The 14316-nt window shown below is 41.5% G+C and overlaps 1 protein-coding gene across 1 annotated transcript; it reads left to right on the top strand.

Moving 5' to 3' along the window:
* The first annotated feature begins 325 nt into the window (after positions 1 to 325).
* HSP90AA1 (heat shock protein 90 alpha family class A member 1) lies at positions 326 to 8841 on the top strand. The gene is made up of 11 exons (XM_062576728.1): positions 326 to 434; positions 2462 to 2620; positions 2718 to 3084; positions 3627 to 3760; positions 4211 to 4519; positions 5248 to 5413; positions 5694 to 5884; positions 6050 to 6197; positions 6949 to 7217; positions 7553 to 7886; positions 8093 to 8841. Exons 2-11 carry the CDS (start codon positions 2462 to 2464, stop codon positions 8200 to 8202), a joined length of 2187 nt encoding a protein of 728 aa, XP_062432712.1. The 5' UTR covers positions 326 to 434; the 3' UTR covers positions 8203 to 8841.
* Positions 8842 to 14316: the final 5475 nt, after the last annotated feature.

The following is a 14316-nucleotide window of genomic DNA, read 5'->3' as shown; positions in this document are numbered from 1 at the left end:
CCGGCTCCTCAGCCGGGCTGGCGGTTGGACAAATGGGAGAGCGCGCGCTCCGCGTAAAACTCCCCCCGCCCTCATATTTGAGACAACGGCAACGGCGCGCGCGAGACTTCCCCCCCTCCGCCCCTAACGGGCGCCTTTCGCGGACGGCTACTACTGGCTGCGGCGGGCTCGACCCCGCCCCCTGGAGGTGTGGCCGCGAGTCCCCGCCCCTCCTCTCCCCCCTCCCGCCCCTCCTCTCCCCCCTCCCGCCCTCCGGCTTGCCCCCTCCCCCGTGCCTGTCAGTGAAGGTTCCCGATGGTTCTGGAAGGAGGTGGCCCCGGACCTATATAAGCCGAGCGGGCGGTGGGGGGCGCGCACTAGTGGAGGCGCTGCGGTACGGGTGGAGGGTGTTCAGCGCTTGACTGAGGAGGCTAGCAGCCGTTCCCCCTGCAAAGGTGAGCGGAGGAGGTGGCCGTAGCTGGAGCCGGTGGCACACAAAGGATAATTACTCTAAGCGCGTATTTCCTATTCAGATTTGAGCGGCTGGTGCCTCCGTGTGGTGCTGTAATGAGGGTTAAAGCAGGCAACCGCGTGGCGCAGGGCACGACCTTCTGGCTTTAGTCGCAGGCAGAGCAGACTTGGAAGGGTGGTAGGTCTCGGGAGGTCAGGGTTTCGCTGGAGGGAGGGAGCTGTGGTGTCTGAAGCTGTGTCTTTCTATGCTCGATTTCCTCTTCCAACAAGGTAATGGAAAGGGTAAGAAGAGCAGGCAGCTCCTCATGAGGAGTGGGTGGAGGGAGGCTTAAATGGTGAAAAGATTCTTATATGTGTGTATATATATAACTCTTTGTCTCGGGGAGGGTTGTCCATTTGTCGATGCGGGCTCAGATCGATCTCTGCTGTGCGGCCGGGGAGCGCTTTGTGAGGAGACCTGCTCTCGCCTCGCTACAGCAGGGCGGCTGGGGGAAGGGGAGGCGGAAGCTCCGAGCTCAATGAATGAGCTCGGCCATGGCGGCACAAGATGGAGGGAGCAAGACGGGCGGTTCTTGCAGGGAAAATGGATGAGGAAAGCGTGGGGTGCCGGGAGGGGAAGAAGAGAGGGAAAGCTCTACTCAGCAATGTGCTCAGCTCGTGGAGGAGGGTGCTCGCTGCGCGGGACTGGTGCTGTCAGCGAGTGGGTGGAGGAAGGGGGGGCGGTGGTAGAGGAAGGCTCTGGCAGTTTCTAGAATCTTTCATGGTTCTAACGGGAGCCTGCAGGGGGCGCCGCGCTGCGCCGCGCCGCGCCGGAGGCTGATCTCGCTCGGAGCCTCTCGGCAGACAGTCGCTCTAAATCGCTCTTGCGAATTGTTTAAAGGACAGTTCCCATCGGAGGGCTTGCAGCCATATGCGATACTTGACTGACCTGCTTATATCTTACCGTATTAAACGGTGTAGTTACGGATTAAAAGAAATCTTGGGGGGTGAAGTGAGGACGTGGGTGGAAAGTGCCTTTTGCATAGTTTGAGTTTTCTCACTGGAGAGGGATTCGTAAGTAATAGATGGTGAAGTTTGAGTAACACGTGTCTGTGGCAAAGTCGCTTAACCAGACTGCTGCTCGCATGGTAAAGGGTTCGGTAAGTTCTGTGAAGATAACTGAACAAAACAGCTGAATGGGACAAAGAGAAATCATTCTTTTACGTTGAGGCTTCTAATGGACTGGAGAATAATTCAACCCTTATCTCTAAAACATTAGGTCATGCTTTCAGTAGGATTTTTCTTTCTGGTAAAAATATGCAGTACTTAGGCTGTGGTCGGGGGCAAAAAAAGTCCTGAATTAATGAACAAATTTTACAGAGGAGAGGTGATGTTCTTCTACATTATTCTAAACAGTATGAAACAAAGCGAATGTCAAGGAGAGTCTGTAGTTCTAATTTCAGATTGGTTCTCAAAGTTCAGAAAAGTTTAAATTATTACAGGAAGGAAGCAAAAAGTTCTTCTTAACTTACTGTTGTTGAGTGTTGTATTAGAAGCCACATAGTATCTTGACCTCGAAGTCACAGAATGGTTGAGGTTGGAAGGGACCTCAGGAGATCCTATGGTCCAATGGCCCCTGCTCAAGCAGGGTCATCTAGAGCATGTTAGACAGGGTTGCATTCAGGCGGGCTTTGAACATCTCCAGAGAAGGAGACTGCACAACCTCTCTGGGCAACCTGTTCCAATGCTCCTTCACTCTCACAGTGAAGAAACTCCCCCTCATGTTCAGGCGGAACTTCCTGTGCTTCAATTTCTGCCCATTGCCTCTTGTCCTGTCACATGGGACAGCTCAAAAGAGTTCGTCCCCATCCCCTTGACACCCTCCCTTTAGGCACTTAGAGACATTGATGAGATCCCCCTTCATTCTTCCCCAGGCTAAAGAGGCCAATGCAATTGTCATTGCTTGTAGATGGGTATATACATCAAATGGCAACTGGTTTGGATGGAATTTCAACTTGCCTGTCCTTTACAGATGCCAGAAGCTGTGCAGACTCAAGATCAACCCATGGAGGAGGAGGTGGAGACTTTCGCCTTCCAGGCTGAGATCGCTCAGTTGATGTCTCTGATCATCAACACTTTCTACTCCAACAAGGAAATCTTTCTGAGGGAGCTGATTTCCAATTCATCAGATGTAAGTACTTGACCTCCTAGAAGAGCTTGTTTCAGTATGGTTGCCAGAATTCTTTGGAGTAGTCAGGGAATATTAAAGCCCGTCTCTTCTCTTACAGGCATTGGACAAAATCAGATATGAGAGCTTGACTGATCCAAGCAAGCTGGATTCTGGGAAAGATCTGAAAATTAACCTGATTCCAAACAAGCATGACCGCACTCTTACTATCGTGGATACAGGCATAGGGATGACCAAAGCTGATCTAGTTAATAATCTTGGTACTATTGCTAAGTCTGGTACCAAGGCTTTCATGGAAGCACTGCAGGCAGGGGCTGATATATCCATGATTGGTCAGTTTGGTGTTGGCTTCTATTCTGCCTACCTTGTTGCAGAGAAAGTGACTGTGATCACCAAGCACAACGATGATGAGCAGTATGCTTGGGAGTCATCAGCTGGAGGATCTTTCACTGTAAGACTTGATAATGGTGAGTGTTCTATGTTTCTGCTCTAGTATATTTTCAAAAGATACCTGTTACTCAGGTTCCTACTCCAGATACTGTACAGCTTGGTAGCGTCAGTATATATAGTATTGGGTATTACTAGTCACATGGCAGATGAAGCACAGCTGCAGTGGTAAGTCTCTTTATGTTCCATTGTACACTGATCAACTGTTCACATGCAATGGGGGAATGGCTGCATTAAATGATGCATTGCAGTGAAGATGAAGCTTTTTTTAGCTTGTACATGGAAATACTCTTGTAGACTCCTACAACTCTACAGTTCAAAAAAAAAAAAAAAGAGCTGATTAACTTGAGAAAAGTTTATTCCAAACACTTGTTGGATATTTGCTAGTTACGATAGGTGTGACTGGAGTATTCGTAAGGTGGTTTCTGTACACAGAAGCTTACATTTTCTCCAGTGGTGAAGAAACTCTTGATACAGGAATACTTTTTATACAAGGGTACTTTAGAACCTACCAGAGCTCGGTCAGCTTTTGTAGAAGTAAAACTTCTAAACTCCATTCCAGGGGAACCTTTGGGCCGTGGAACAAAAGTTATTCTGCACCTTAAAGAAGATCAAACTGAATATCTGGAAGAACGGCGAATCAAAGAAATTGTGAAGAAGCATTCTCAGTTCATTGGCTATCCTATTACACTCTTTGTATGTATTTTTCTTGAAATAATTGTCACGTTAAGTGAAATTTTAATTTATAATACAGAAAAGTGGTTTATGCTAGGTGCATTTCACTAAATTTGTTAAAGATACTATCTAGATACAACTCTTGATCAAATACAAGTTTGTTAATTCAAGCTTTACTTTTCAAAGATTCAGTAAAACTATTTTTTCAAGCTTGAGGTTTGGGGAGTGTGATACTGTGTCTTGATGTAGTCTCACTGTAAATTCAGCATGGTGAAATGAAGTGGCATAAGCTATCAAGCAAATGAACCAAAACACCATTTTGTCTGGCAGCAGAACATGAGTACTTAATTGAATCTAGGAGAAAAATTTCACAGTGGGTTCATGTAATTTCCGGCTTTGTTAGACTGCAAGAGATCTTAGAGCTATTCGGAAAAAGTTTAGGTTTCTTAATGAATGAACTCTTTTTTGTAGGTGGAGAAAGAACGTGATAAGGAGGTGAGTGATGATGAGGCTGAGGAAAAAGAAGAGGAAAAAGAAGAGAAGGAGGAGAAGACGGAAGATAAACCAGAGATTGAGGATGTTGGTTCTGATGAAGAAGAAGAAAAGAAGGATGGAGATAAGAAGAAGAAAAAGAAGATCAAGGAGAAGTATATTGATCAGGAAGAGCTCAACAAGACCAAGCCTATTTGGACAAGGAATCCAGATGACATTACCAATGAGGAATATGGGGAATTCTACAAGAGTCTAACCAATGACTGGGAAGACCACTTGGCAGTCAAAGTAGGTTTTTTGTCAGTTTGTCTCTCTTGTAGTCAAACCCTATTTGCTAGAGCTGGAGGCTGTCTAAGCATGCTGCTGAACTTCAGTCCACTGCCTTGGGTATTTTGTGATAAGACACTCAGTTTTTGGAGCAGTGCTATTTTTAGAACACTTCCATTATGTGATAGTTATGCTTACTAGTAGAGTTATTCTGGCTGCTGCTAGGGTTGTGATTATAATATTCATCAGATCTGTACTTCAAATCTATTGCAAAGAAATGTGAGTGGAGCTGTTCTCTCACTTTGTATAGCTTAGTCTTTCATCAAATTAACACATAAATTGCAAGTAAAAGTAAATGCAGCTGTTACTTAGTTCTAAAAGTGCCTGTAGCTAAAGGGGGATAGAGAGGTAGTCTTAACAGTCATCTTGATGCAGCCATAGAGATGTTAATAAGAATGCGCATCTTTCATAGAGCGTCACTGTAGAATACAGGGAGCTAAGCATGTTTTTGGAATCTGTGTACTTACTAATAGCAACTGAACAGAACTTCAGATGTCTGTCTGGAGAAAGTTTTTGTTTTTGGTCACTGTCTCGCCTACTGCTAGAAAGCTGGTGAGAGCCCTTTCCTGGACTACATTTGGGTTAATTAATATTAACTTCCTGCATTTGAAGATAACGTTGAAAGAGTGTTTAAATAGGAGCCATATAAATTGCAGTAAAATAAATGCTTAGTCTTGTTTTTTTTACAGCACTTCTCTGTGGAGGGGCAGTTGGAATTCAGAGCACTCCTGTTTGTCCCACGGCGTGCACCCTTTGATCTGTTTGAAAACCGGAAGAAGAAAAACAACATCAAGTTGTATGTACGCAGAGTTTTCATCATGGATAACTGTGAGGAACTCATTCCTGAATATTTGAGTGAGTATATTCTTTTAAAGAGAATGTTTCCTGTAATGCTAGAGAAACTATTTAGGCTATTTCAGTCTACCTTCATGCTTCAAAGGAATCTGGGTGGAAGACCAAGCTGTAAAAAGCTGATCAGAAAATGTGTGAGCAGTAAAGTACTGTGTGCTTTGTGTTGCCCAGGATTCTGCAGAAGCCAATTAATAATAAAAAAGGTTAAGTTAAAAGGTGGCTTAAGTGGTGAATTACCTGTTTTTCTTGACCTGTGAAGTTAATTCTCACCATCTTGTTGCAGACTTCATGAGAGGTGTAGTAGACTCCGAGGATCTGCCTCTAAATATTTCCCGTGAAATGCTGCAGCAAAGCAAGATCCTGAAAGTGATAAGAAAGAACTTGGTGAAGAAATGCTTAGAACTTTTCACTGAGCTGGCTGAAGACAAAGAGAATTACAAAAAGTTTTATGAACAGTTCTCCAAAAACATCAAGGTTCGTAGTCTTTCTGCTTAATGAACATCAGTGACTTAAAAACACACACACAAAAAAAAAACCACGCACCCTAGTGTGTTCTTTAGTATTTGTATAATACTGAACTATTGCAGTTCAGTTTTGAATCATCTGGTAGTTCTGAGTTTTTTTTCTTCTAATTTTCAGCTCGGTATACATGAAGACTCCCAGAACCGCAAGAAACTGTCAGAATTACTGAGGTATTACACATCTGCATCTGGTGATGAAATGGTTTCTCTGAAAGACTACTGTACTCGAATGAAGGAAAACCAGAAACATGTTTACTATATTACTGGTGAGTTGGTACTGGAAATAGTATGTGAAAAGTACACACACACTTAACTATTCTTATATTCTTATCTCAAATAGAAACTAAGTTACGGTAATTTTTCCTGTATTTAGAAAGAGAAATTACCTTAATTTAAGTGGAGGAGTTCTTGATGCAACAGCGTAAGCCTGTAAAAAAGTTACTGATTTCAGTTTGTATGCAACCAAGTTGCATTGCACATAGGTCATTAGTCGAGGCAGCAATTCGGGTACGTGATAGAGCAGTCTTAGCATGCCTCCTGAGAAGATGGAGGTTGCTGTGTAACTTATTGCCATGTATTTTGACTTGAGTGTTCTTTGGCTAAGATAAGAGCATCTGAATTACACTTGAGATTCAAAGTTCAAACTAATTTAGCTATTTGGTTAACAGATGCTGAGGCTGTTCTGAAAAGGCAAATATCTAGAAACTAAGCTATATAGGGCTTCTCATTTTGTTCCTTTGTTCTCCATCCTTGGCAGGAAAGGGAAATTTCTTCCCTAGCATCCTAGGAAATTCAAACATACTTTCAACTCAGCTAAGTGTTTGAAATTGTGTTGAAAAGGATTGAGGCTCTTCAAGCCAGCCTGATCTTTTTAGCCTGTCAAACCAGCTTAAGTCCTTAGCTTCCATAGGATGGCTGTGAAGCATCAATGGAGACCTACATAGGTTATTGTAGAAAAGAAATTGCCATGTTTTAGTGCTGAGGCTTGAACAGAGCTGGAATTCTCATGTCTTGCAGGTGAAACAAAAGATCAGGTGGCTAACTCTGCTTTTGTGGAGCGTCTCCGCAAACACGGCCTGGAAGTGATCTATATGATTGAGCCTATTGATGAATATTGTGTGCAGCAGCTGAAGGAATTTGAAGGCAAGACCCTGGTTTCTGTAACAAAAGAGGGTTTGGAGCTTCCAGAAGATGAAGAAGAGAAAAAGAAACAAGAGGAGAAAAAAGCCAAGTTTGAAAATCTCTGTAAAATAATGAAAGATATCCTTGAAAAGAAAGTAGAAAAGGTAAGTATAATACTGCTCATACTTAGCTTGTCTGCATGTAGCAAAAAAAACCTCCTTTGCAGATAGCTCAGAAACAAAAGCTTAAATGTAGTATCTGTAACCTCCTTTTTCTCTGAAGCCACAATCGTTCTGCAGAATATCTTGCTTTTACACGCTTAGCCTTTAGTTTTGTGAAGTAAGGTGTATCTTGAATACAGTGACTTCATTATTTTAAATTCATCAGCTTTTCCATGACATTGATGCAACTTCGAAATGTTACTGTTGCTGAAATTGAGTGTATTTGCTCAGGTGGAAGTACTGAAACATTGAATCTCTTGCTTTGTTCCTATCTCAAGGTGGTTGTGTCCAATCGTTTGGTTACTTCTCCATGCTGTATTGTAACAAGCACATACGGCTGGACTGCCAATATGGAGAGGATCATGAAAGCACAGGCATTAAGAGATAACTCCACGATGGGATACATGGCAGCAAAGAAGCACCTTGAGATTAATCCTGATCATTCTATCATTGAAACACTGAGGCAGAAAGCAGAGGCTGATAAGAATGACAAGTCTGTGAAGGATCTTGTCATCTTGCTGTATGAAACAGCACTCCTTTCGTCTGGGTTCAGTTTAGAAGATCCTCAGACACATGCCAACCGTATTTATAGAATGATCAAACTTGGTCTGGGTAAGTTAAAAATGTGTTTTCAGCTCTCTATTAAGCTCTGATTTGGCTTACACGTATTTTGGGGCAGTCAGTGTCTCCAAAACAGTGGAGTACATGGGTACTTTGAAAAAAACCTGTGGAAAGGGGGAATCCTTAGGTATTGAAGTAGTAAGATAATAAAACTTCTGAGTTCTGTGACTGGCATTAATTGTTTCTTTCTTCTACAGGCATTGATGAAGATGATACTGCTGCAGAGGAAGCTAGTCCAGCAGTTACTGAAGAGATGCCACCTCTTGAAGGAGATGATGACACATCACGCATGGAGGAGGTGGATTAGAACAGTTTACAGGAACTCATGAATGTTTCCTTGGCTAATATGAATAAGTTATATTTTGTATATTATGAATGTTACCTGCCAAAAAACAAATCTTTGACAACTTTGTCTGCATTCCCTCCTTATTTTCAAAGATGTTATACCTTTATTTTTGTTACATTGCTTTTTTTCAGCTGATGTGAGATACAAATGCCATTGAGGGAATACTTTCTTTAACACTGTACAACCCTAGACAGGCAAGCAAGGAGTAGTTATTTTTGTCTGTATTAGCTGGTTGCAGGTGGCAGGGTTTTTGACTTATTCTTAATTGCCAGAAATTTGGGAAAGAAGTAACAAAAGATGGTATGACATCTGGATGCTAAAGTTGTAATAAACATTCTACAGCTCTTCAACTCTACATACATCTAACCTACAGTACCTAGTAACTAGGTATCTATGAGAGCTGAAATACTTGGGGAGGCTTTAACCCTTTTGCTCCTAACAAGGTCTTGATGTTAAAAGTTGTTTTTTATACTGTATAAGGATTCTGGATTGCACTCTACCATAGAATAGAATCCACTGTAAATCTCTATTGTGACTTAATGCAACTTTGCATGTACAGTTCAAACCTAGAACTGTAAGAATAAAAGTGTTATGAAAGAATTTTGTGACTGAATTGTCTGTTAACACTGAGAACTAAAACTTACTCTCCTAGGGATTGGTTGCTACTTTGGATTTCAAGTATTAGCTGCTCTCTTACATGAACAGGCAGTACCATTCGCTCTGCGCTGCCTCTAGAAACTGAGCAGGAACATAGAACTACTTTTCAGGGAGCTTAAGATAAAGTGATGGCTTTTCTGCATGTAGAGTAGAGTACTGCCTTGTTGTACAAGTGTTTCCTCTCAGCTTTTTAGAAACTACAAAATTGTGCCAAGTTTTGCATTCACTGCTTTTCCTCGAAGGAGAGTAATGAAAGGAATTGAAGGTGGTTGACAGCAAACTTGAGCAAGCTTTATTGGCTGCTAAGTGCCTGTTGCAGATGAATTAATTGTAAACTGTTTGCTTAAGTATTCACAACAAACTTGTTTCTACTTCAGCATATGTACTATTAGTAAGGTACAAATAAAAGCAAAGGGTTGGAGATAGATAGTTTTCCATTACATTTTGTAGAGGCACAGTAGCTCCTTCAGCAAGTGAACAGTGAAATACAGGTTACCAGCTGTAAATGTGTGGTGGAGGTTAAAGGTTCTGGAGTGATAGAGCCAGCAATATAGCACCAAGATGGTGCTTAATAACTTCCAATCTGTCTTGAAGGAGACAGGTCAGAAGCTACTCTAGTTCTCCTCCCAAGTTTGGAAGTGCAGAGGGGAAGATCTGAGCAGCCTTTCCCTGCTAGGTTTCCTGTTCTGATCGGGAGCTCCTGTCTGTTCTAAATCATGTAAGAAAACCTGCATTTGGAGGTCCTAAGTTTGTTTTTTTTCCCCTTATATAATAAAGTAACATTGGTTTTGAATGTAATACTGGCTTGGTTAATTTGGTTCTTCTGTTCATAACATAATAGTATTTTTCAGGTATCTAAAACGATAAGCTTTTTTCTCCAAAGATGCAATTTTTAACACTATATGTTGTTGGCTGGTTCTTCAGCATATTGCACATTCATGTTGAAGTTGTGTTTTTTTCTGGAGATAGATGAAGTCTCACATGCGCAGTCCATAGAATAGACAAACAGGTACATTAAAGCAGTTCTGCTAGCTGATGGGTTGAGAGACCTTTTTTGGTAGTTCTTCAAAGGCTAACATTCTGCGTTTCAGTTTAGTGGATTGATGTGGTTTTTTTTTTCCTAAATCATCTTGATTTTTCCCGATGTGAAATCATGAACTAGGTTATGAAAATATGAAGCACCTTCAGTACTGTTTAAGTAATCCCTAAAGGCCTAACATACCTTTACTGAAACTTTTTTACTGTATTCTTTGAAGTATGCTTGAATTAGATTGTGCAATGCTACTGCAATAGATACTTACACTTGCCATTGATAACTGGGGTTATGTACCATGAAAGAAAACAGGTAACAGTGGCATCTATTTCCTAAGTTTATGAAAGTAACTTCCAAAAGACTATTCTCTCACTTACCAGCGCTTAGTATGTCTCTTCATGTGCGCAAAGTTGTGCGACCCCCCTGCCCTGTGCTTCAAGCTCTTGCTAACTAGAGGAATTGTTAATTTTTTTAGCATTTGGGAAATGGCTAAAGAAAAAAAACAGTCTGTGGTGTTTGTCATCCATTCTTAATGGAAGACATTAATACTGTGGCATTAAAGTGTCCAGGATCATTTTGCATTACAGACATCTAAAAAAGATTGCAGAAAAGATTAATATTTATAAAAGTTACACATCAAATAAGCAAGGTAAAGGTAAGAGAGGTCAGAAGATAAATACCTTTTTTACCGGCTTGAAGATAAGATCTATTCCGTTTTCAATGTCAGTATTTATAGTTAGCAGGTATTGAGTTCTGTTCTTCAGTGCTCTTGTTTAAGCAGTATTAATAGGATGAGATGTCTGTTTTATACATTCATTTTCTTCTGTTGCCATAGTAATGAATGTGACATCAAAACAGTGCCCTGGTGTCTTTAAAGTTCTAAGAAGAGTTGCACAGTAGGAGATGTTGGTATATCAGCACTAACTTGCAGTTTGGGACATGATAGACATGATGATCAAAAAAGGTAATAAACGTGTCTTGGGTGATGCTCAAATATTAAAGGTTACAGGGTTGATTGGTTTCAGTCAAATAGGTATTTTCTCCAAAGTCGCTGGCAGAAATTTTTAATTGGTAGAACTAGTCAAAAAAAGGAAAAAAAAAAGTTTGTGTTTCAAAAGTTGAAAGATTTAATTCTGATTCACACTTGAGATACTGGCATGGAAGTTTTCTGGCAGACTTGCAGCTAACAATACTGTCTTCCTTCAGGAACAGGAACATGACTTAGAAAATAATGAGGATCAGCATTTCTAATCTTTGTCAGTGAAGTCATGACCTCAAGCTTTCACCTCCCTTGAAAATTGTTGTGCCTGTTAAACGATTTATCTCCAGCATTTCTTTGAAGTGTGAACCTGTAACTTGCTCAAAATGCTGAGTACAAGTGGATATTTCAGAGTTGTTTCCTACCTTACAGCATGAGAGCAGTCCAATGTTACACATCTTGTGAAAAGGCTACAAAGGCAAAAAGTCCCGCTTCTGCACAGTGTGGAGATCCCTTCTCATTTATCATACTTACGCTGAAATATGTAGTATGTTAATAAACCCATAATCAAAAGTTCTCGTGTTCAACTACCTTTATGCTGCAACAAGTACCAGTATTTTTTTTTTTCTGTAGCACACATTTTGTTACTATTACAAGGGTTCATAGCTGCAGAGCACCATAGTGAAACTTCCAGGAAAGGCAGCACGACACCCTATAGTAAATTCTAGGGGTTTCCAGATTCATGGTGAATACTGCTTGGTGTGCTGCTACAGTGAGGCTCGTGGTACAGTGTTGCGTGGGGTTTACAAGTTCATTTTTTCCAAGCACAACAAAGAGCAGAGGATTAGATAACTGTATTAAAAATGTTTCTTGTTACTCAAGCTGCACGACACGGGCCATCACTCTGAACAGTGATTACAAAACCCTTTTTTCATAGTGTGGTATTGCGCTCTCCTTCCTTGCCATCCAGATTAGAGACTGCACAGCTGACAATCAGCGGTTTCTTTTAGACTCGTCAAAACTTTTTCCTGCTGATACTGTGTCTTAAAAAATCCGGTAGCGGTTAAGGCCTTGGGGATACTGGGTTCAGAAGTGTTTGATTCTACTGCTGTCTGAAAGGAAACCTGCTCCACTTATGAGTTTGGACTTGCGAACCTCAGGAGCTGCAGTGCTGGTGCTCCTGTGCTCTGATGACCCTCCAGCACAGTTCAGAATTCACATGAAGGCCGAAGGAAGGAGAAATGGTTTCCATTGTCCTAGAAACTGGAACAACTGACTGAATTTGATCTGCTTTCAAGCATCACAGGGGAAAGAGCAGAACAGATAAGGAAATCCTGTCCTGTAATGAATGAGGGGAGACTGGATTTCACTTCACAGAATAAAAATACATCTAGAATGTGCTATTGATAGTCCCTGCGTATGAGCAGTGTCTGTTGTATAATGAAGAGCACTCATTGATACGTCTTACCAGATGAAGGGTCTGTTCACGTAAGTAGCGTTCATCTGCAGTTGGATCTGAGGAGCAGATGTAGTTATGTCAGAGAAGCATTCGGTGTCCTTAGCAGCAGCACGAAGATGATGAGATGGAGAAGCACGTTCTTTCATGCTAAGGTGCTGTGAAGATTTGGCGATGAGGAAAGGTTGGGGCTGGGGAGAAAGGATATTTGGTGAGATTAGGGTTAGCATTTTTACAGTAGCTCAGTCTCGGAGGGCAGACGATTCTCTTGAGTAGTTAGATGGCTACAGATCAAGTAAATTCTAAAAGATGATGTTGGGTTGCTTTTCTAGGTTAGGAAATACATTCCATATATTTTTCTATAATAGCTTTTAAAATAGCAAAATCTTTTTTCTCTCCTGAGGAGAGGTCTTTCCAAGTACTGTCTTTCTGTTTCGCTAGCTTTTCCTAAAGCTGTATTTAAAAAACTGTTAACGAACTTATGTTGTAAAGTAGGAAGTATACAAAAAGATCTATACAGTAATTTCTAAAATTACTCTAAAATTACTTCTAAAATTAAAATTACACAGGCACTGTGGGAGCCTGTGGGAGCAGCCTTTGGCTTCAGAGCAAGCAAGTGCTAGGAAACTTTAAACGTAACACCGTTACGACTGCATAGAAATGCTGTCGTCAAAATATTGCAAAAAAGTGGTCTGCACTGTAAAACCAAACTGTGCTTTAAAAGAGTAACTTAAATACACGAGGAACAGTTGGCTTTGGATTGTGTTTCAGCACCTGATGAGCATGTGCTCCTGTAAAATGAAGTCTTGTCTCTGGCCATTTCACTCTGAGCATGAATGATTCACAGCTTCACTACATAGAAAGGGGTATGAAGTAAAGGATAAAGCCAATTACTGTTATGCAAAACAGCAGTAAAGTGTTCACAGTTTGATGTTAACAGGAGGTTAGAGTCTAAAAAGTTTTCTACGCTGTTCATGGGTGGGAGCACTCATGAAGTATGAGATGAGACCTTGCAGTTTTTGTAGTATCCTGTTTCTAGCTTGCCACAACAGTATCCTGCTTGACTGAAATGTTTTTAATTTGATTAGAATACTGCAGTGGATTGACCAAAATTCCCATGTTTTTACAATCATAGGCCTTCATACTGTGGTGCAGAAACTACAGGAGCAGTCCCTGTGCCTTCCCCTTGACAGCTCCTGGTGCCTTCGTTAGGTGTTGCTGGCTACCCCACAGCTGGACTAGGATGTTTTCTATGGTAGGTCATCAACATTTATAAAAAATTGTATGCGTTTCAGAGGTAAAAATACTTGAGAACTGTAGAAGTAGACATTTCATTCAAGAACCCTGTTACTTGTTTCAAACTCGTGTTCATTTTCCTTCAGGTGAAAGAACGGTACTTTTGACAGAGGTGGTATTCTAGGTTCCTCACCATGGAGACTGGCTGGGGTATGCTACACCCAGCTCCTCTGCCAGCATTAATAGTCAAGATCTTTCTAGCTCTTTTTGCTCTGAGGGAACCAGAGTTTTTACACTTTTCATCCAGAGCTGCAGAGAGAAAGAGTTAATATTTTCCCCAGAAGGGCTGCTGCAGTGCCTGATGAGTGCAGTATAGCAGCTGTGAGATGTGACTCCTTCTCTGGTAGATACAAAGTAGCTCATTTAAGAGGAAGGAGATTTCCTAGTTCCTTGAGGACATTGTATCTCATGTATCCAGTTGGGTAGGAGAGTACTGCTGTGTGTCTGTGCATGTTCGGACTGTCCCTGTTGGCAGGGCCGAGGAGCTTGGCACGGGGGTCATAGCTCTCGCTGATTAAGTGTACCCATCAGAATATTTTCCTGATGTTTGATCTGGGAGATGTTCTCAGAGCGGATCGAATGCATGGGTCTCAATACTCAAAATGCTTCTCAGTCATACTGCACCAACTAGGTGCAACAGAAAACTGGAAAGTT

Source organism: Rhea pennata, chromosome 5 (assembly GCF_028389875.1).
Source record: "Rhea pennata isolate bPtePen1 chromosome 5, bPtePen1.pri, whole genome shotgun sequence".
Classification (NCBI taxonomy): domain Eukaryota; kingdom Metazoa; phylum Chordata; class Aves; order Rheiformes; family Rheidae; genus Rhea; species Rhea pennata.
Note: the sequence above shows the minus strand (reverse complement) of the source record. Positions and strands in the feature narration are given on the sequence as shown.

Bases quoted from the DNA above. Each gene is read 5' to 3' on its own strand.
- HSP90AA1 (XM_062576728.1), top strand. From the start codon at position 2,462: ATGCCAGAAGCTGTGCAGACTCAAGATCAACCCATGGAGGAGGAGGTG. The intron at 3,085-3,626 runs GTGAGTGTTCTA...ACTCCATTCCAG, and splicing joins CACTGTAAGACTTGATAATG to GGGAACCTTTGGGCCGTGGA. The intron at 4,520-5,247 runs GTAGGTTTTTTG...TTTTTTTTACAG, and splicing joins AAGACCACTTGGCAGTCAAA to CACTTCTCTGTGGAGGGGCA.